This window comes from Arvicanthis niloticus, chromosome 7 (assembly GCF_011762505.2).
Source record: "Arvicanthis niloticus isolate mArvNil1 chromosome 7, mArvNil1.pat.X, whole genome shotgun sequence".
In the NCBI taxonomy this organism is placed as follows: domain Eukaryota; kingdom Metazoa; phylum Chordata; class Mammalia; order Rodentia; family Muridae; genus Arvicanthis; species Arvicanthis niloticus.
In genome coordinates this window covers 19,610,275-19,632,972 of record NC_047664.1, presented here as the reverse complement: position 1 = coordinate 19,632,972, position 22,698 = coordinate 19,610,275, and the positions used below count along the sequence as shown (strand labels likewise).

The following is a 22,698-nucleotide window of genomic DNA, read 5'->3' as shown; positions in this document are numbered from 1 at the left end:
TTTTCTTTAAACTTGATATACAAAGTATACTTTATATTTATATTATTTATATTTATATGTGGAAGTCTATGTGGAAGTAAATATAGTTAGGGCTCCTAGAAGATTGGCATTTTTGTGTGTACATGACACAATACAACCAGTTTTGAGTCTGTTCTCCTCTGTACCAGGCATCGAGTTCCAGTTGCCAGGCTTGGTGATAATCATTTTTACGTGTTGAGCCATCTTGTTGGCTTGCATATTGCTCAGTATATTGCCTTGGCTAGTTGGAACTGTATGTAGACCAGGCTGGCCTTAAACTCAAAGAGCTTTCCTTTCCTCTGCCTCCCAGGTGCAGGGGTTAAAGTTGTATGTGAGTGTGCATGGCTAGGTTGCTGATTTTTAAACTATAGTTCTAGTGCTATGAACACTAGTCATAAAGTTTTATGTATTTCTATATGTTATTTGAAGAGTTTAAAATTTTTATTTTAATGTTTGAGGTCTTTATTTATTTGAAACAAGGTCTCCTGTAACCCAGGTTAGTCTCACACTTGATATGTACCTGTGGAGGACCTTGAACTTCCTTGAAACTAGTTAAAGGTTTATAGTAAATTAAACACCTTCACTGTGGAAATAGTGGTTTCAGCAGTCTTAGGGAAATACTCAGTGTTTCTCTTTGGAAGTAAATAAAAGTTTATCATCTTTTTTTTGTTTTTTTGTTTTTTTGTTTTTGGTTTTTCGAGACAGGGTTTCTCTGTGTAGTCCTGGCTGTCCTGGAACTCACTCTGTAGACCAGGCTGGCCTCGAACTCAGAAATCCCTTGCCTCTGCCTCACAAGTGCTGGGATTAAAGGTGTGTGCCACCACTGCCCGGCGTATAACTTTTTTTTAAATGTGGAATAAGTATACATTACTGTGTGTTTTATATTATTTTTGTTGAGAGACTGGTATTAGCTACCTTAGGCAGCTTCAAATTTCCATGGCAGCCTCCATGATTCTGTGTGCTGGGATTTATAGGCATGAATTGCTTGGTCTAGTTTTATTAGCATTTGTTCAGAAAGAGAAAGCTAGGAGTGGTGGTTGTGCTGGTGGTGGATGTGGTATAGGTAGTGGTGGAGGTGGTAGAGGTGGAGGAGGTAGAGGTGGTGGAGGTGTATGAGACAGTGTTTCTCTGTGTAGTCTGACTGTCTTGGAACTTAACTCTGTAGCCTCAAACTCAGAGATCTGCCTGTCTTTGCTTCTCAAGTGCTGGAATAAAAGGTGTGTGACACCACCTCGTGCTTATATCCTAAATTTTATTAAGCATTTCAAGATGTGTGGTTACTAGATTTATGATTACTGTGTTGAAAAATTATATTTTCAGGGCTGGAAATATGGCTCAGAAGTTGTGAGCATTGGTTCCCTTCTTCAGGGGGTCCCAGCATCCACATGGTGGTTTAAAACTATCTATAATGGCATTCAATTGCTTCTTGTTGTGTGCAGATATGTGTAAGAACACACACACACACACACACACTTTTTGTTGTTGTTTTTTTTTTTTTTTTTTCGACACAGGGTTTCTCTGTGTAGTCCTGGCTGTCCTGGAACTCACTTTGTAGACCAGGCTGGCCTTGAACTCAGAAATCTGCCTGCCTCTGCCTCCCAAGTGCTGGGATTAAAGGTATGAGCCATCACCGCCCGGCCTACACACACGTTTTAAAAAATTATATTTTCTAGTTTTTTCTTCTTTTGCAGTACAGAATAAAACTTGGCCTTGTGTATGTCAGCCAAGAACTATGCTGGTGCTCTATATGCTTTTCTGAAAGGACACTGATTGTTGCTTTTTTCTTACTGTGATACTTTGACATCTCCTGTACTGCATATTATCAAAATGTTATTTTGGTCTTAACCACTAAGCCATCTCCCCAGCCCCTCCTTTTCTTTTCTTTTTAGAATTTATTTATTTTACTTTACATGTATGACTATTTTGCCTGCATGTGTATGTATGTATGCCTGGTACCCTCAGAGATCAGGAGAAGGCGTTGTAATTATACATGCTATGAACCACCATGTTGGTGTGGGAAACCAAGAGAATTCAGGTTCTTTGCAAGAGCAACAAGTGCTTTTTAAAAAAAGATTTATTTATTCATTTTATTTATGAGTACTCTGTCACTGGCTTCACACACACCAGAAGAGGGCATCCAATCCCATTACAGATAGTTGTAAGGTACCATGTGGTCACTGGGAATTGAACTCAGGACTTCTGGAAGAACAGTCAGTGCTCTTAACTGCTGAGCCATCTCTCCAGCCTGCAACAGGTGCTTTTAAACACTTAGCCATCTCTTCAGCCCATACCCACTTTTTGCATATTTAGTTTTAACTAAATTTGTGTGTGGCATGTAAAACCACATTTTCAGTATCCCCTCACTTGTTGATGGATGGGCTGTGTACATGCTAGGCAAATGTTCTACCATAGAGCTACAGCTCCCCTTTAAAAACTGTTTAAAACTGTTTATTTATAGTATGTGTGTGCTCCACTCTTGTGTATATGGGGGCTTCAGTGTGTTGGTGTGCATTTAAAGGCAAAGAAAGAAATTAGATATTTTCCTATGTTTTCTGTTTTATTCCCTTAAGACAGAGTCTGTCACTGAACCTGAAGCTTAAGGTTTTGGCTGGCCAGGGAGCTCCCAATATTTGCTTGTCTTAGCTCTACTATGCTGAGGTTAGGAGCCTTTGTGGCCATGCCTGGGTATTTCAGTTTAGATCCTCATGCTTACACATCAGGGTTTTTGTTTTTGTTTTTGTTTTTGTTTTTGTTTTTTTGAGACAGGGTTTCTCTGTATAGCCTTGGCTGACCTGGAACTCACTCTGTAGACCAGGCTGGCCTCGAACTCAGAAATTCGCCTGCCTCTGCCTCCCGAGTGCTGGGATTAAAGGCGTGCGCCACGACCGTCTGGCACTGAATTATCCCCACAGCTTTCTTATCTCCATCCATCCATCCATCCATCCATCCATCCATCCGGACAGGGTCTCTTTTAACCCAAACTAGCCTAAATGTACTGAGCTACATGACTGTAGATAAGATACAGATTAAGCCGGGTGATGGTGGCGCACGCCTTTAATCCCAGCACTCGGGAGGCAGAGGCAGGCGGATTTCTGAGTTCGAGGCCAGCCTGGTCTACAGAGTGAGTTCCAGGACAGCCAGGGCTACACAGAGAAACTCTGTCTCAAAAAACCAAAAAAAAAAAAAAAAAAAAAAGATACAGATTAAAGCTGGATGTTGTGCCATTTGCCTGTCATCCCAGCATAGAAAACTAGGAAATCTGAGAGATTGTGAGTTCAAGGCTAGCCTGGACTATATAATAAGACTGCTGTCAGAGGAAGAGATACCAACACCTTTCCTCATTAGTTGCTCATTAAATCATACCTTTTATAGTCTCAATATAATTTTCCATTATTTGGTCATACTATAACCTAATAGTCCCATAATCTTTCTCTTCTTTTTAAAAAAATTTATGTGTATGAATGTTTTTCCTGCGTGCATGTATATGCACTGCATGCATGCCTGGTGCCTGCAGTGGTCAGATCCCTGGAACTTGAGTTACTGATAATTGCTGGCCACCAGAAGAGTGCTGTGAATCAAACCAAGGTCCTCTGCAAGAGCAATGGATTCTCTTTTACTTCTGAGCTAACTCCAGCCTGCCCTTTCCTTTACATTTATTTTATCATTATTTTATTTTATATGTATGGGCATTTTACCTGCAGGCATGTCCGCACCATGTACAAGCTTAGCTTGTCCAGAGAGACCAGAAGAGGATATTGGATCCCTGTAAATGGAGTTATGAATGATTGTGAGCCACCATATGTGTGCTTAGAATTAAACCTGGATCTTTTGGAAGAGTAACCCTTAAAAGCAGCTCTTAATAACTGGGCCATCCATGCTGCCCCTTTAAGAGGTCTTTGCAGGTGATGGGATTATTGACCTATACTACTGTGTAGTGATGGCAATAGGGCCTTTGGAGTTGTATTCAAAGTAAGAAGACAATGGGACACTTCATCACTGCTTAGTAAGGTAGTATATAGTGTGGCCAACAGAGTGTTATTTTATTTAATGGTATTTTGTTTCTATTTTCCCTTCCATGTTGAGTTCCCCCAATAGCAAGATAAGTCATATATTAAGTGAAATACTAACTTTTAGTTTGGTGAAGAAATAGAGATTGATTATCACTAAACCCAAAACCTGAAGTTTTCCAATTAGTTAAAATTTAAATTTTGAGTTTTAAAAAAGTTAAAAAAAATTGAACCATTTTAAAAATTAAATGTGTGTGTGTGTGTGTATGTATGTGTGTGTGTACACATGTACTTATGCATGCCATGGAGCATGTGTGGAGGACAGACAACTTGCTTACGGGGTAGTTCTCTTCTACCATGTGGATTCCGAAGATTTAAGTCAGGTTTCAGGGGTTGGTTGCAATAGTTACTACTTGAGCATTTTGCCAGCTCCATTAAAAAGTTATGCTTGTTTATTTATGTATATGTGTGTGTACAAATTTGTGTTCTGCTGCCCTGGAGGCCACAAGAGGGTATCTGATCTTTTGATAAAGTTGGAGATAAAGGTGGTTATGAACTGCCTGACCTGTATTTTGACAGCCAAATTCTATTTCTCTGGAAGAGCAGCAAGTGTTTTTAACCACGGAGCCATTTCTCCAGCACTCAACTCCCATTTCCAGCTTTTAACTTTTTAAAAAAAAATATGACATGTTCAGCCCATTAAAATCTCCGTCATTATTTTAAAATCTAAAATTCTCATTTTAGATACAGAATACTGAGTCTGCTATTGATATGAGAGAATGTTAATGATATTCAAATTTAAATCTTTGAGTCTTTGGAGTACTGAAGAATACTGAGTTGGTACTTAAGTGATTATGAAACTTGAAAATTTTTGTCTTATTTTTTTAAACCTATTTATATTCTTTTTTATAGTTTTTAAAAAAAGATTTATTTTATGTATATAAGTATACTGTAACTGTCTTCAGACACACAAGAAGAGGACATTGGATCCCATTACAGATGGTCATGAGCCACCATGTGGTTGCTGGGAATTGAGCTCAGGACCTGAGCTGTCTCTCCAGCCGCCTCCTCTTCCTCCTGTTCCTCCTCCTCCTCTTCCTTCTTCTTCGAATTTTTTCTTTTCTTTTCTTTTTTTTAAATATGAGTGCACTGTAACTGTCTACAGACAAAACAGAAGAGGACATCAAATCCCATTACAGATGATTGTGAGCCACCATGTGGTTGCTGAACTCAGGTCAATTCTCATGTGGGAATTGGAACTTGGACCTTTGGAAGAGCAGTCAGTGCTCTTAATCTCTGAGCCATCTCTACAGCCTGCCTGCCTGCCTTCTTATTTATTTATTTATTTATTTATTTATTTATTTATTTATTGAGACAGGGTTTCTCTGTGTAGCCCTGGCTGTCCTGGAACTCACTCTGTAGACCAGGCTGGCCTCAAACTCAGAAATCTACCTGCCTCTGCCTCCCAAGTTCTGGGATTAAAGGCGTATACCACCACTGCCTGGCTCTATAGCCTTTTATTAAGATGTATTTTTTACTTCTTAAAAAATTTTAGACAATTTTTACCAATTTCTAAATAATTATAAACAAGTTTTAAACAATTTTTAAAAAATTTATTTTATGTATGTGAGTACACTGTTAGCTCTTTTCATGAACACCAGAAGAGGGCATCAGATCCAGTTACAGATGGTTGTGAGACACCATGTGGTTGCTGGGAATTGAACTCAGGACCTCTGGAAGAGCAGCCAGTGCTCTTAACTACTGAGCCATCTCTCCAGCCCCTATTGTATTATTTTATGTGAATGAGTATTTTTGCCTGTGTGTATGAGCACAGCTTACATGCAGTGACTGTGGGGGTTGAAATAGTGCATTGGATCACTTGGAACTGGAATTAGAGACACTTGTGAGCTGTCATGTTGGTACTGGGTATTGAACTCTGGTTTTTGGGAAAAACAGACAGGGTTCTCAACCACAGAGCCATCTCTCTAGTTCAGTGGTTCTCATCCTGTGTGTTTCGATCCCTTGGGGGTCGCATTTCATATGCCCTGCATAGCAGATATTTATATTACGGTTCACAATATTAGCAAATTTACAGTTATAAAGTAGCAATGAAATAATTGTATGATTGGGGGGTCACCACAGCATGAGGAACTGTATTAAAGTGTTTGCAACATCAGGAAGATTGGGAAGCATTGCTTTAGCTCCTTTGATTTTGAAGCTTTATTTGATGATGTTTCTGGAATAGTATGAATTGGCAAATATAGTTTTAGATTGCTCTCCCATTTTGGGACCTTTGAGAGAAATTTGACTGTATTACACAATCATTTAAAGGAGAAATGTTAGGGCTTGAAGATGGCTCAGCTGGATAAGGCACTTGATGTTAAATCTGATAACTTGCTTTTGAATTCTGAAACCCACATGATAGAAAGAACAAATTTCTACAAGTTGTTTTGTGACACCTTAAAACACCCCCCACAAAATAAATATACCCTTCCTCACACAGAAAAAAAACCCACCAAATAAACAACTGTCCCCCCCCCCAATAAAAAAACAAACAAAAAACCCCCTCAGTTGGGCATGGTAATGCATGGCATGCCTTTAATTCCAGTACCAGGAGACAGAGGTAGGAGGCTCTTATTGCTGTCAGTTCATGGTCAGCCTGGTCTATAAATCAGGTTTCAGGACAGCTAAGGCTGTTACACAGAGAAGCCTGGTCTGGAAAAGGCAAAGAAACAAAAACCCAACAACAGAACATATAGCAGATTGGAAATGTAAATGAAAGATGCATTGAATAAACATAATCTGTCAAAAAGTTTATTAGCTATACACTGTTATTGACCCTTATGAGTATATGGCTTGCTATATTTCTTGCCCACCATTATTACAACTTAGACCATATCTATAGTCTGGGAAATGATTAAAATCAGAAGTATGGGATGACAAAGTGAAAAAATGATGCCAGGCTATCAGCACTTGTATAGCTTTTTAAACACTGTAATGATACATACCTCACAGGAGTGAGGAGGGATGATTTGGCCTAGATAGGCAATTCATAGGCAGTAGGAGTAGGGCTTGAGTTTAGTTGTTAAAGTATTTCATTTGGGTTGGAGAGATGAACCAGTGGTGTGGAGAACGTAGTACTCACTCTTGTAGAGTTCCCAACACCCACAAGATGGTTCGTAACCATCTGTAACTAGTTCCAGGGAGCCTGCTCGCACATGCTAAGCATATACCCATATAGGGTCACACACATAACACACAAATACAAAAGCCAGTCAATTTTAAAAATGCTTTTGTTAAAGCTAAGCCTCTTTTTTCTTTTTTGATAGTATTTCACTATGTAGCCCTTGCTGGCCTAGAACAGAGAAGAGACTCTTATCTTTAACACCCCATCCGTACCCCCAAGAAGAAAACCAAAATCCAAAACCCTCAAAATGAAAAACCAAAAATGAGTAACCTAAACCAAACAGAAACCAAGAAATCAGGTGGTACAAGCCAGTAAGCTGCATTCATCTATGGCCTGTTGCTTAGTTTGCCATTTTCCTCTGATGATAGACTGTAACCTTTAAGCAGAATAAATCCTTTCCCTCTTTAAGTTACTTTTGGTCACGGTCTTTATCACAGAAATAGAAAATAACTAATACAGTCAGTAATCAAAGATCTTACCTCAATAGTGAAATCGAAAGAATTAATTGATATTTGCATTTGTGTATTTAAGCTTTATTTTTAAGTAGTATTGGCTTTAATATTCATTTAACATTTATTTATACTTTTATCCTTCTATTTCAGTATCAGATATAGAAGGTGGTGATGGACTGCAGCTCAGAAAGGAACATACTCTCAAAATATTTGCTTATATCAATTCCTGGACTCAGAGGTATGCAGTTGTAGGTATTTTAAAGACTAACTTGATGAATTGTATAAACTGCCATTGCTTGTCATTAGATTTTCTTTTAGAATGTTTAATTACATGGATTTTTTTTTGTATTAAATGGTAAGTTTATCAATATTCGATCATTTTACCTTTTTTTAAATCATGGGTTTGATTTTGGCATTGTTTTTTAAAACAACATAAAAACGTCTTTTACCTTCCTCTTATTCTTAAGGAATGAGTCACTAAAATTTTGAGAAGGAATTATTTTGAGAGATAAGAGAATTTTTGTGAGACAGAGTTTCTCTGTGTAGCTCTGGCTGTTGTGGAACTCACTTTGCAGACCAAGCTGGTAATTAATTTTTTTAAAAAAAATCTTTATTGTGGTAATAAATAATTTAAAGTCATTTGATTATTTCCCATTATGCACATTGGATCAGCTTTTATATAATATATAAATTGAGAATATACAGACTAAAACTCAAGGATCATAGTTGCTAATACAGCCGCTATGAAAAAGACTATAAACTTATGTCTCTGTGTGATTTTATTTGGTATGGGCAAACAATGTGTTTTACAGTGTTGGCGTTCAAACCCAGCAGCTTCTGGGCTGTACCACTGAGCTATAGGTGAAATTTGAACTTGTATATGCTGCATAAATGTTCTTACACTTATGTGTATCTTCAGCTTCCCACTAAATAACTTTTCACTTGTGTGCTTATGTAATTTAAACTACTCTTCATAAAATTTTTATGAGTTTGGAAAATGTTTAAAGTGGGGCAGAGAGATTGTTCAGTGGGTAAAGACTCCCGCTACCAAGCTTGATAAAGTATGTTCAACCCAGGGACATGTATGGCGGAAGAGAGAACTGGCTTCCATACATGTCATGGCACCAGTACATGTATGCACACATGTGTGAGGGCAAACACAATTATGTGATGGCACACACAGTATAGCTCTATTTTTTTTTTTTTTTTCCCCTGAGACAGGCAGGGTCTTATTAAAGTCCTGGCTATCCTGGAACTCACTATGTAGACCCAGCTGGCTTGAAACTTGAAGAAATTTGCCTGCTTCTGCCTCCTTATGGCTAGGGTTAAAGGTGTGCACCACCACATCTGGCAATGAATACAAAATTTAATAACATAAAATATTTGAAGTATTTTAGTGATCAATGAACATTGTGCCTGCCTGCCTGCCTGCCTGCCTGTCTGCCTGTCTGCCTGTCTGCCTGTGTGCCTGCCTGCCTGCCTGCCTGCCTGCCTACCTACCTACCTACCTATTTGTGTTTTGGGTTTTTGAGATAGGGTTTCCTCTGTGTAGCCCTGGTTGTTCTGGAAGTCACTTTGCAGACTAGGCTGTCCTTGAACTCAGAGATCCTCCTGCCTCTGCTTCTTGAGTGCTGGGATTAAAGGAATGTGCCATTATTGCCCTGGTACAGTGATTTTATTTTATGTTTTTTAAAGATTTATTTATTTATTTATTTATTTATTTATTTATTTAATGTATGTGAGTACAGTGTTGCTGTCCTCATACAAACCAGAAGAGGGCATCAAACCCCATTACAGATGGTTGTGAGCCACCATGTGGTTGCTGGGGATTGGATTCAGGACCTCTGGAAGAGCACTCAGTGCTCTTAACCACTGAGCCATCTCTCCAGCCCCTGTTGCCCTCTCCAGCCCCTGTTTGTCCTTCCTTCTTTCCTTTCACCCTCTCTGTCCGTCCGTCTGTTCTCCCCTCCCCTCCCGTCCCCTCCCGTCCCCTCCCCTTCCCTCCCGTCCCCTCCCCTTCCCTCCCTTCCCCTCCCCTTCCCTCTTTTTTCTTTCTTTCTTTTCCTTGTCTTTTACCTATTCTGGTCAATACATTATAATGGCAAATCCTGACAACTGATAATACTACTTCTGGTGTGTGTGAAGACAGTGACAGTGTACTCACATAAAAGAAGAAACAGTAGAAATAATATGCTTATTGGGAAAGATGGTTCAGTGGTTAAAAGTACTTGATGCTTTTGCAGAGGACTCCAGTTTGTTTCTATGCATCCACATATTAGTTCACAGTTCTCTATAACTCTGCTTCTTGGGGATCCAATGCTTCTTGATTTGTGAAGTCTCCTGCATACATAGGGTGCACATACATGCGCTCTCTCTCACACACAAAATAAAAGGAAATAATTTGTTGACTTGGACATGGGAATATCCAGTCCAGCCAGTGCTACATAGTAAGATCCTACCTTTAAAAGAAAAAAAAGAAAGAAAAGAAAGTTCGTTGGTGGCGAAAGCCTTTAATTCTACCCAGCATTTGGAGGCAGAGGCAGGCAGACGTCTGTGATTTCTAGGCTAGCCTGGTCTACAGAGTTGAGTTCTAATGCAGGACAGAAAAACTCAGTCTCAAAAAAAGAGAAGAAAAAAGAAAAAAGATATTCATACTGTTATTTAAAGTATTTTTCTCTAGAATTTAGCTCATATAAAACAATTTTTGAGGTTCAAGATGAAAGCCTTATTTGGAGTCAGCTTGGCTCTTGCTTGTAATCCTAGTACTTAGAAGGCAGGGGCAGGAGGTTCCCAAGTTCCTGGACATTCTTGATTACATAGTTAGACCTGGACTCAACAAACAAACAAACAAAATGCGTGCAATGAAAACTTGTGACGCAGAGTTGATAAAGCTAATGTACAGATTTGGCAAGGTCCTTTTTTTCCCTACATTCCTTTATTTTATGTTTTTTTTTTTTCTTTTCTTTTTTTTCTTTTCTTTTCTTTCTTTTTTTTTTTTTTTTAAGATAGGTCTGTTGTGTAGATAGATAGCCTTAGCTGTCCTGGGACTCTCTAGAGTCCAGAGCAGGCTGGCCTTTAGCCTACAGAGATCTGCTTGCCACTGCTTCCTGAATGCTGGGATTAAAGTCTTTTGCCACCACATCCAGCCAGTATTTTTGTTTCTGAAAGCCTTCCATATGATAAGAACTCCAGAACATTTGGAATTAATTTCTCAATAGAATATCTGTGGAAGCTATTAATGATCACATTTAAAATGAACATGATTGATTTAAAAAGTGCTGAGAACCGGAAGCCTTCAGCTGAGGTTTAACCAAGTTACCTGGTTCTTTTTAGTACTGCTGAAAGTCTAAAGTCTGAGCACCTGCTATGGGCTGATGTAGCTGAACCTTGGTGTCTGCTGTTGCAGTCACCACATTCAACAGGTTTTGTTTTGCTGAGAGTAGGCAGCCTATAGAAAGGATTACTAGTTTCAGATACTCTGGAAACATTTTTTTCCGATGTTGAATGCTGTGTTGTAAATAGTTTTGTTAGTTTTTTTTTTAAAAAAAAATTTTATGTATAATAATGTTTTGCTGGTATGAATGTATGTGTAACAACGCAAGTATGCTTGGTGCCCTAGGAAGTGAGAAGAGAGCTTTGGATCCCCTGGAACTGAAGTTACTGATGGTTGTGAGCCTCTGTGTGGGTTCTGGGAGCTGGACCTGGGTCCTCTGGAAGCAAGTGGCCTTAACCACTGAGCCATCTATCCCCAGCCTTGTGAAGTAGATTTTTTTTTTTCTTCTGTGAAGTAGATCTTTAATGCTTTCAACAATAGCAGGATAGGGAAAATGATAGATATGTGTTATCAAATGAAATTCTAGAATCTGTCCTAAGAAATGTACTTAATGGTTCTTCATGAGTATTTGTTTAATACTGAAATTTATTAAAGCTACATGTTTTGAGCTATCATTGCATTTAAAAAGCTTATCAGCATGTGTATATGTAAGATGTGCCTATGTGAGTGCACAAGTTTTGTATATTTTTCCCTTTTACATTACAAATTGAACTCAGGTTGTTAATCTTACTAGCCCTCATTACGTAGGTTTCAATATAAATTTGAATTCAGATTTGAAGCATACTATTTTACTTGGGTAATTCATAATCATAGAAATAAAAGATGTAGAATGGAAAAAAAGGTAGGATTGGCAGATGGTAGGAAAGGTATGTATGATATAGAACAATAAATTCAAGAAGTCCAAACAAGTGTTGAAAGTAATTGAGGCAGACATGGGGCCCATTTACATCAGAAGTAGGTAGGTCTTTTGAGTTTGAAGCCGGCTTGGTCAATGGAGTGTGTTCTAGGCCAACCAGACCTACACAGTGAGACTGTCTTTCCCTACTTCAAAATGTGATTGAAAGAAAAGCATATAGTATTTTTAACTCCTCCTTCTTAATCCTGTTTTTATTTTCAACTTAATGTTTTAATATTCTATTTTCTGAAATTATATTATACATCTGTTGCTTCATCTTTCAATTTTAACCTTGACCTTCCTTTTATGATCTATAGGATTTTACTTTGTCACATCTTTTCAGTATGGTTGCCATCACTTCTTAGCATACTTGTTTTTTTGTTTTTTGGTTTTTTTTGGTTTTTCGAGACTGGGTTTCTCTGTATAGCCTTGGCTGACCTGGAACTCACTCTGTAGACCAGGCTGGCCTCGAACTCAGAAATCCGCCTGCCTCTGCCTCCCAAGTGCTGGGATTAAAGGCATATGCCACCACCGCCCGGCTTCTTAGCATACTTGCAAAAATAAAAATACTGTTCAAAGATTTGCTAAAATGTTTAGTGGTTGCATTATTTGTTTCCTGGGGTCTCTACTGACTTGTTTTTCATTTGAGTAATTTTCTATATATGAATCACAAATGCTTTCTGAACTCTTAAAACCTTTTTAGTAGTGGTCTGTTATTTTTTAGTATCTACCCAGTCTCATCTGGATTTAACCTTGAGTTTCAGTCTATATTGTTTGCTCATAAGCTAGCGTCCCTTCAGATTTCATCCTTGAGCTTTTACTATTTTTTTTACCCATACTACCTAGAATTGTCTTTTTTTGGTGTTTATTACTTTATTATTATATTTTCTTAGAAAAGCTATATGGAAAACATGATTTTTTTAGAGTTGGCATATCTAAAGGGTTTATTTTTTATGTTTACTTTTGTTATATCTGCTTTTTTTTGAATATAGGATTTTGGGTGGAAAGTCATTTTTTTCTCAGAATTGTGTTTCATTGTATTTCAGGGATCCAGTGTTGCTTTTCTGAAGTATTAGCTTTTTTTCCCTTTTAGAAATACTGTGTAGCTGCATTTGGCCCAGAATTGTCCTAAAACTTGGGGTTCTCCTGCCTCAGCTTTCCGAGTTTAGAACTATAGATGTGTGCCCTGATAACCAGCAACTCCAGCAGTTTTCTTCTTTAGCTTTCCTTCAATACCTTCCTTGGAGGCTTTTTAGAATTTTTTTTCTCTGTATTTCAAGAATCACAAGTGTGCATTTGGATAAGCCTTTGCATTCTGAAAATGAATATCATAAAATAACTGATGACAAAAGCTGGAGACTAATGTCTAAGTGGGAATGCACACTGAACAGCCATTATGAAAACCAGTGTGGTGGTTTCTGTTTCTCTGTGCAGCCCTGGCTGTTGTAGAACTAGCTCTGTAGACCAGGCTGGCCTTGAACTCAGAGATCCAACTGCCTCTGCCTCCCAAGTGCTGGGATTAAAGGTGTGCGCCACTAGGCCTCACAAGCTAGAACTTTTATATGATCCATTTATATACTCCTGGACCTCTACCTGAAAGACTGTATCCTCTTACACATACTTCCTCTATGTTTATTGCTACTGTTTTCATAATAGCATGGGGATATAATGAACGAAGATGCCCATCATAGAAGAATGTGTAATGGAAATGTGGTACATACATATAATGGAATTTTATTCATCTGTAAGGGAAAATAGAATTATGCTATTTTTAGAAAGTATATTAAACTTGGACATATTTTAAGTGAGGTGACCCAGACTTAATAAAGGCATACAACACATCTTCTCTTATGTAAATCTTACAGCTTTTTGTATATACATATCTAGGTGGGAGGGAGGGCAAATGCCAGAAAACTAGAAAAAGGGGCTTATGGGAAGGGAAAATACTACTTCCAGTGGAAAATTACTCTGTAAGTCTCAGGAAGTGATGTCTAAGCTATATTTAGGAAACCCTAAAAGCTGTGGTTGATTGGATTAGCATACCACTCATGAAAAATCTTGAATTTCTGATTATGCTCTGTTAGAACTAGTGTTTAAGTATGCTTTGGATGTAGTTTTAATGCTTTTGATTAGTAATTTTGTACATTTTGCATATTGAAGTATTTTCATAGAGTTTTCCTTTAATTTTGATCTTGTCACCTATACTGTTCATTAGTTTTTAAAATGTAAATTGAAATCTTCCTATAAATTGAAATAAAAATACTAAAAATCCTTGAGTGTGTTTATTTCATTATTTCCTCACATCCATCTGTCTTTTAGACCTGCTAGTCTTGGTTGGTCATATACTTTTCTTTTTCTCCCCAGTATCATCAGTCTTTGTCCTCCTTTTTGAGAGATTGCTTTAGTTTCCCTGTTTGGAACTTTCGTGATTTATTCTAAGTTGCTAAAATTTTAATTTGGTTTAAAATGATTATATATTTATTTAAAAGGCATACTAATAGTCTATGTACAATTAAAGAGCTTTTATTTTAAAATGCTGCTTCGGATGGAACCCATGGTCTCGCACATACAAAGGCAACTGACCTAGCATTGAGTTCCATGCCCAACTTCAAAGGGCGCAGTTTTATAACCTCCACTTAGGTTTTTATAACATTTGTTCTTTCAGTAACCTAATATCTGTTAAGTTATTTTTTCTTTGAGATTTATTTATTTATTTATTTATTTATTTATTTATTTTATTATGAGTACACTGTAGCTGTCAGACACTAGAAGAGGGTGTCAGATCCCATTACAGATGGTCGGGAGCCACCATGTGGCTGTTGGGAATTGAACTCGGGTCCTCTGGAAGAGCAGTCAGTGCTCTTAACCACTGAGCCATCTCTCCAACCCCATCTGTTAGGTTCTTTATGTTTTATAAAGTATAGATTTTTTTTTCTTTCTTGTAATTGTGCTGGTTAGTTTTTATTTTTTAATTTTAATACTTTTTTTTTATCCACTTGAAACAGTCTGTGGTCATCTGGGAAAAGAATCTTTACTAACTCAGAAATTGCTTCCATCAGATCACGAAGCATTTCTTGGTTAATGATTATGTGAGAGGGTATAGCCCATGGTAGGGGCCCTGAAGTGGGAGGAGCAAGCCCTAAGGGGTAAATCCATGGTATCTGTTTAGCTCCTGCCTCTGGATTCCTGTCATGGTTGCATTTTATGCCTTGACTTCTCTCAGTGATGTACTGTAGATCAGGAAGTATAAGCTAAATAAAATCCTTCTTTTCCCCTTCTAGTCACTTTTGGCCAGTTTTTTAATCATAGCAACATACAACAAACTTAAGACAAAAAGTTGGTACCAGAAAACTTGTAGTGACAGACATGACCATGGGGGGATGGTGGAAATGTTAGGAACTTTGGGTTGGAAAAGTTAGTAGTGCTCAAAACTTAATGGCCTGTTCTGTGGAAACTTGGTAGGTAGTGTTGAGAACAGGGCAGATGGTGGAGACTTGCCTTGTGGAATTTCATAGAGAAGCAAAAACTCTTTGTTAGGGAATTGTGGTGATTTATTTGAATTAATAATCTGTGCTTCTGGTCAGCTGCAGCTAAAGAATTTGCTCTGAATGGATGGATAGTACAGTACCACTGAAATCTTTATTTTACTGAGACTATTGCTGTTGTTTGCTGGGGCTGAAAAAGCAGTTATGATTAAGAAGACACTGGTACCATTGAGGTGGAATCTTGTGGGGAGTATTTAATCTACTCAGGATCAGCACACAGAAACTGGTTTAGAGGAGCCAAGGCTGTATCTCAAGTCGGGAGTTGCACTTGACAATGTCTAAGTTGTAAATGAATTATTTTTAATATAAATATATAGTGGTCTATTTCTTTACTTTATGTAGTCCCCAATAACTACACAGAGAAACCAAGTTTTATTTAAAACTGCACCTCAATAGCTGAGCTGTAAAAGATGTACCTTAAACTTCTGTGCTAATCTGGCTACTCCCAGCTCCATCTCATGATACTTGCATATTATTATTGATCTTCAGTCTCCTTCATGGCTCCAGTTCTTCCATCCTGCTAGCTCATCTGAATCTCTCACTCTCCCTCCCTCTCTCTCCTTCCTCTGGTTGGCGAATGTTACACCCTATTCTTTATTCTGCCCAGCCATTGGGTAATCAGCATTTATTAACAAGGTAGGGAATAAACATGTAAGAACAGTTTACACAAACATGAAACAGGAAATTCTTGGTGTAAGCATTACAATGCCATGTCCTGATTGAAACAAGATATGAGGGCAGAGAAATCAGCATTTGAATAACCTAAGGGTAAACTTTATACAGTGCACAAAACATTATGCCTACAAAGAATCTTCCACATGGTGCTGGCTTTGGCTGTGTGAAAGTTGCATTTATGTTTTGTTTTTCTGAGACAGGGTCTCTCACTGTAGCCCTGCCTGTTTGTGAACTCTATATGCAGACCATGCTGGCCTGCACTCACAGAGAGCTCTTGAGTGTTGGCCCATGAAAGCTACCCTTTAAAGGGGTCATGGGATTGTGAAAGGGTGTTGGTTAAGTGTAGCCTCAGTTGCAGTGGAAACTGCAGGATTGAAAGGGTCATGAAGAGAAGCTGAGGCTTGACACCCTGGTATATATAGGCTTGGAGTCCCTGAAGAGAGCCCAATAGAGGTCATTGGTGAAGGTGTAGTTTCAGCTGCAGTGGAGACCCCAGTATATTGGAGAAGCTAGGAATATAGGCATTTAATTGATTAATGATTGATTTGGGAGGGCCAAGACCACTGTGCCAGGTAGCCTTGAGTTTTATCATAGAGCAAACAGCAAGCCATAGGAGTATGCTAATAAGCAGTACTTTTTCATGGCCTCTGCTTCAGGTCTTGCTTCAGGTTTTTGCCTTGAGTTCTTGTCTTGTCTTTCCTCAAGTGACGGGTTTCAATTACAAATTGAGATTAAAACCTGTCCTTCCTTGAGTTGGTTTTGGGCACTGTTTATCAATAATATCCAATAGAAAGGAAACTAGAACATTTCTGTGTTGTATTTATTTCTGAGGGGTTTCCTTCCCTTCTTTTTTTTAAAGAGTCTTGCTCTGTAGATCAGGCCTGCCTTGAATTTAAGGATTAAAGGTGTGCACCACAAAGCTAGGCTGAGTCTTTTTTCACTGTTTTTGTTGTCTTTGGTGACACAAGTTTTCATTTATTGTTTATTTTGAGCCTTTTCTTTCCTCTTACTTACAAAGACTTATTTATTCTTGGCTGTCCCTCATGGTTAAGACAAGGGCACAACAAAGTGAGTTGGATATTCTCTGTGGGTGGTGCATCTTTATAAATCATGATTTGAACTATACGATAACTGTAAATAGAATGATGAGCAGGCTTTTTTTTATTTTTTGGTTTTTTTGTTTTTGTTTTTCGAGACAGGGTTTCTCTGTGTAGCCCTGGCTGTCCTGGAACTCAGAAATCCACCTGCCTCTGCTTCCCAAGTGCTGGGATTAAAAGTGTGCGCCACCACTGCCCGGCTCAGGCTGCCCTTAAAATAGTCTTTCTTAACAATATGTCCTTTGGATTCTTGATATTTTCTAAGAAGTTCCTTATTCTTTGGCTATGATAGTTTAGCTGTTGGTCAGGGGAGGTTACTTGATCCCTTTCATTGAACCCCTTTTCTGTCCTCTACTTCATCCTTGGCTAGAGCTCCTTAGTCCTGAGCCTTCCCAATGGTTTTCTTTGTTGTTGTTTTTGTTTGTTTTTGAGACAGCTCTGGTGGGTCTGGAACCCACAGACACAGCTGCCTCTGCCTTCCTGGTTCTAGGATTAAAGGCATGTACTACCACCCATCTTAATTCCCATTTTCCTTTTATTTTTTATTTCATGTGTGTGGATGTTTTGCCCATATGTATCTCTCTGCTTCACATGTATCTCTCTGCTTCACATGCATGCAGTGCCTGCAGACACCAGAAGATGAGATAGATCCCTCTGGAACTGGAGTTAGAGATTGTTGTGACCATCATATGGATGATGGGAACTGACCCAGGTCTTCTGGAAGAGCAGCCAATATTTTTTGTTTTACCACTAAGCCGTCTTTCCAGCTTAAGTTCCCATTTTTTGACAACTAATTTTAGAAGTAAATTTGTCTTTCCTATTCTAAGCCTTAGCCGAGATCTTTTAAGAACTCAGACTCTAGCTTTACTAAGAAAACTGCCTAAGTTTACAACTTCTCACTTTAAAGATAATTTTGAGTTAGCATTATAGGAAGAAGCTGAATTGGAGTGGTGGTACATGCCTATAATCCTCACATTTTGGAGTCAAAGGCAAGAGGATCCTGGCCAGCCTCAACTTAAAAGGGAGACCATGTCAATGTAAAAATGGGCAGGGGTGTGGCTCAGCAGCTTTCCTAGTTTATATGAAGTCCTGGATTTGTCCCAGGTATTGGAAAAGAGAAAAAAAGAGGTAGGATATAAAAGGTAGGCAGGCTGCTCATCAGAAAGCATTTTGTTTTTTTTTTTAAGATTGGGGCGTGGTATCTCATTTCAGTCCTGGCTCACCTGAACTCACTCTAACCGACTCAGAGACATCTGCCTGCTTTTTGATGTTAGATTAAAGACATCACATTTGTTTTGCTCACACTAATTATAACATTGGTTGTGGGTTGGGTTAAAGAGAAGGCTTATTGTTCTTCTAAAGGACTCATCTTCAGTTCCTAATATCTCTGTCTGGTGGCTCACAGCTGCTTGCAACTGGAGATCCAGAGGACTTGATGCACTCTTGTGGCCTCGTAGGAAGGTACACATGCAAACACACAAATAGATGTCTGGATGTTGTGACACACACCTTTAATCTTAATATTTTCGTGTCAGAGGCAGGTGGATATCTGAGTTTGAGGTTATCCTGGTCTACATAGTGAATTGAGTTCTAGGCCATCCAGAGCCAGATAGTGAAACCCTATCTCAGAAAAAAAAATGGTAATATGGTATTTTATAGCTGGAAGGGACTTTTGAAGTGAAAGCCCCTTTGTTTAATCAATGTAACAGATTTTTCCAACAATAGTATTTAATTAATTAGAAACAGTATTACAGTGGAATAGGAATTTTGGAATTTTGTGTTGGGCTTATCGTAAGGTTTTAATCACAGTATTCACAATATACTTATGTGGGGGCTAACGGGGCTAGAGGATCTGTTGTCAAGTGTTTGGGGAAACCTTAGTTGTAGGCAGCTCAAATGTTATTAATTGCACCATGGTCGCAGTGTCTTATGACCTAATCTAGGATTTCATCTTTTAATTACTACTGCACTTTACTCAATGGAAATGAGTCCCTTCTGCTCTCAAGGGGAAGAAAGTTAGATTTTACTTTTTAAATGAATGTGTGCCAAGGGTTTTGTGGTCATACTTCTAAGTTTATCATACCTATAGAAATGAGATTATTTTCTTTTGTGGTCATATATTGTGTTGGTGATCTATTTGGACAATATAGAGAATTTTTGCTAATACTTCAAGGAATAAGTTATAAGTAACGGCTGATATCTTTCATCAGTGTTTGGATACTAATATAATTAGAACTAGGTACTTATGTGTGTATCATTTAGTTATTGATTCACACAAGATTTTTAATTACCTGAACTATGCCAGGCATTGTGCTATTAATTGAACTTGTCTAAGAGAACTAGATTTTTATGTAATACTTACCTGACATTTTCGGTTTTTTGTTTTTTACTGACATTAAAGAGAATGTTTTGTGTTTACGAGTGTGTTTGGTTTTCCAGATAGGGTCCGAGTACCCGTCTTAAGTAGGCTTCAAGAATTCATTTAAAAATGTAGGTAGATAATAAATTTTGTTAGATGATAAAACACCTTGTATTATGTAACCAGTGGTTTTATTAAAAAGCCATTACTACTACTGTTACCACTAATACTGTTACTGCTACTGATTTTTGGTTTTCTGAGGCAGGGGGTCTCTACATAACCATGTGGCTGTCCTTGAACTTTACAGTTATCCACCTGCTTTTTGGCTTCTAAATGCTGGGATTAAAGGCATGTACCACCATACCCAGCCTATGATTCTGTTTTTAAAAATGAATACAGTGCTGCCCTAGCAGAAAGGGGAAAATTGATGTTTAAGAAAAGTATTTTAATATTTGCTTCTTTTGTTATTTATTAAAATGTATATTGTTCCTTCTCTAGGAAACATTTATTTATTGCATTTTATTTTCTCTTATAGGCAATGTCTATGCTGCTTCAAGGAATATAAGCATTTGGAGATTTTTAACCAAGTAGTATGTGCACTTATTAACTTAGTGATTGCCCAAGTTCAAGTGCTCCGGGACCAGCTTTGTAAACACTGTACTACCATTAACATAGATTCCACGTGGCAAGATGAGAGTAATCAAGCTGAAGAACCACTGAGTATAGATAGAGAATGTAATGAAGGAAATACAGAAAGACAAAAATCAATAGAAAAAAAATCAAACTCTACAAGAATTTGTAATCTGACTGAGGAGGAATCTTCAAAGAGTTCTGATCCTTTTAGTTTATGGAATACAGATGAGAAGGAAAAACTGTTACTATGTGTAGCAAAAATTTTTCAAATTCAGTTTCCCTTATATACTGCTTACAAGCATAATACTCATCCTACTATAGAGGTATGTAAAAGTAGGAACGGCGGTTCTTGTGCTGTCAAGTCCTGCTAAACTTGCTAGTCCCTCCTTATCTGTGAATGACTCAAACTGGTTAACTTTTGATGGAAATTTTACTTCTGTCTACCTTGTCTGTCTTCCATTCTCTTCTTTCTTCTTCCTTCCTCTTTCTCTTTGAAACAGGGTCTCACTGTATAGTCCTGCATTGTGGCCTTGAACTTTGTGTATCCTAGGGCCACCCTTGAAGTTTAATTCACTTGCCTCAGCCTGACTACTTAGATTATAGCTGTGTAATTATGTTCCAGCTTAATGGGAAAAAAATGAGTGCTGTTGCCAAAATATGTTTATAATTGAACTCAAAGAACTTAAATTTTAAGTGATTTAAACATTCTTTTTTTTTCTTTTGCTTTATTCATTATGACTTCAAAACAGAACAAAAAACCAATGGCTAGGCATACATAGTTCAGTGATGGAGTGCTTGCCTAGCATTTGTATGAGGCCTATCATAAGTTCAGGTCCCAACATTGTCAAAAGTAAAAATAATAGTTGCAGAAGGTCCAGGTTGTGTTCCAGCACCCATCTGGTAATGCACGACTGTAGCTTGAATTCCTGGGGATCTGATCCTGGTTCTCATGTCTTTGGGCTCCTACATGCATATGGTGGGAAAACATACACTTAAGCACACACGTATTCATAAAATTAAAAAAAAGTTGTGTTAAAAAAACTCGAGGGGCTGGAGAGATGGCTCAGTGGTTAAGAGCATTGACTGCTCTTCCAAAGGTCCTGAGTTCAATTCCCAGCAACCACATGGTGGCTCACAACCATCTGTAATGGGATTCAAGCATTGAATCTTCTGGCATGTCAGAAGACAGCAACAGTGTACTCAAATACATAAATAAATCTAAAAAAAAAAAAAAAAAAAAAAAAAAAAAACCTCGAGTTTTTACGTTTATTCTTAGAAACATGTCAGACTAAAATTTTTCATTAATAAGTAGAGCTTAATAAGTTATATATACGCTTTAAATAGTATTTTTTGTAAGTCAAGCTGCTTAACACTTGTGCTATTTTTATGAGCATTTCAGAAATTTAATAACTTATAATTTGTAAAGATAATTATATTTATAGAAAGCAGGAGCTGAGAATATGTGGTGATGTACTTGCCTCAGTGCAATAATTTATTACTTGCCATTCTCTTAGAACAGGAGCACTTACCAAGTTTGTGTGGCTCTACATTGGTTAAGGTCAGAGTCTCAGCAGTCTGGCTGCTCTGTGCATGGTTCCTTGTATTTTCTTCCATGGCTACTGCTCCTATGCAGGTGGGCAAGCTTCCCCACGTTGTGGTTTTAGGAGTGCTTGAGATAGAGGAAAGTAGATGCCCTAAGGCGTCCTGGGTGCCACTGAAGTGGCATGGATGAGTTTTGTTACATTTTGGTGACTGATACAATTCATAAGGGCATTCAACAGTCAAAGGGATGGTGAAGAAAATTATAAATTCCACCTCTAGATGGGGAGGAAAGGCAAAGTGTTGTGGTTTTTATTATTGTTGTAAACTGGGTTCAAGTTCGCCTCAGACTTGTGTAGTGGAAGATGACCTTGAGCTGAGCTCCTTCTTCACCCTGACTGCTAGGGTTATAAGTATAGATTACCATGTCTGCTGTGCTGGGGTCAGATACAGGCTTTGTGCTCTTGTCATGTACCTGTCAACTAAGCTGTCTCCCTAGTCCTTGTTTTTGTCTTGGATTATCTGCTTCTTACAATACTGAGATGGGAATCTGCCACGTGCTCCCATCATCTAGCCACCCATCCATTTATTGATAGAGTTTCACTATAGAGTGCTGGCTGGTCTGCAGTGTGCTATGTAGGCCAAGCTGGCATCAGACTCAGAGATCTGCCTGGTTTTGCCTCCTGGGTGCTGGAATTTATTGTCTGTCTCTTTGCCTCCCCCTTTTCCTCCCTCCCTCCCTCTCTCCCTCCCTCCCTCCCTCCTTCCTTCCCTCCCTCCCTCCCTACTTCTCTCCTTCCTTCCCTCCCTCCCTCCCTCCTTCCTTCCCTCCCTCCCTCCCTCCTTTTCTCCTTCCTTCCTTCCCTCCCTCCCTCCCTCCTTTCTTTCCTCCCTCCCTCCCTCCTTTTCTCCTTCCTTCCTTCCCTCCCTCCCTCCCTCCCTCCCTCCCTCCCTCCT

General features: G+C 38.5%; 1 protein-coding gene across 7 annotated transcripts in view; it reads left to right on the top strand.

Moving 5' to 3' along the window:
* The window catches only part of Usp34 (ubiquitin specific peptidase 34), a 180,158-nt gene that overhangs the window by 5,479 nt on the left and 151,981 nt on the right, over nucleotides 1-22,698 (top strand). For 6 of the 7 annotated variants that reach the window (XM_076938022.1, XM_034508486.2, XM_076938019.1 and 3 more), the window contains exons 2-3: nucleotides 7,815-7,902; nucleotides 20,105-20,525. In XM_076938022.1, coding sequence (XP_076794137.1) covers nucleotides 7,815-7,902; nucleotides 20,105-20,525 — 509 coding nt within the window. Of the gene's footprint in view, nucleotides 1-7,814; nucleotides 7,903-20,104; nucleotides 20,526-22,698 lie in introns of those variants that run through there. The other variant, XM_076938023.1, reaches the window with a different exon arrangement.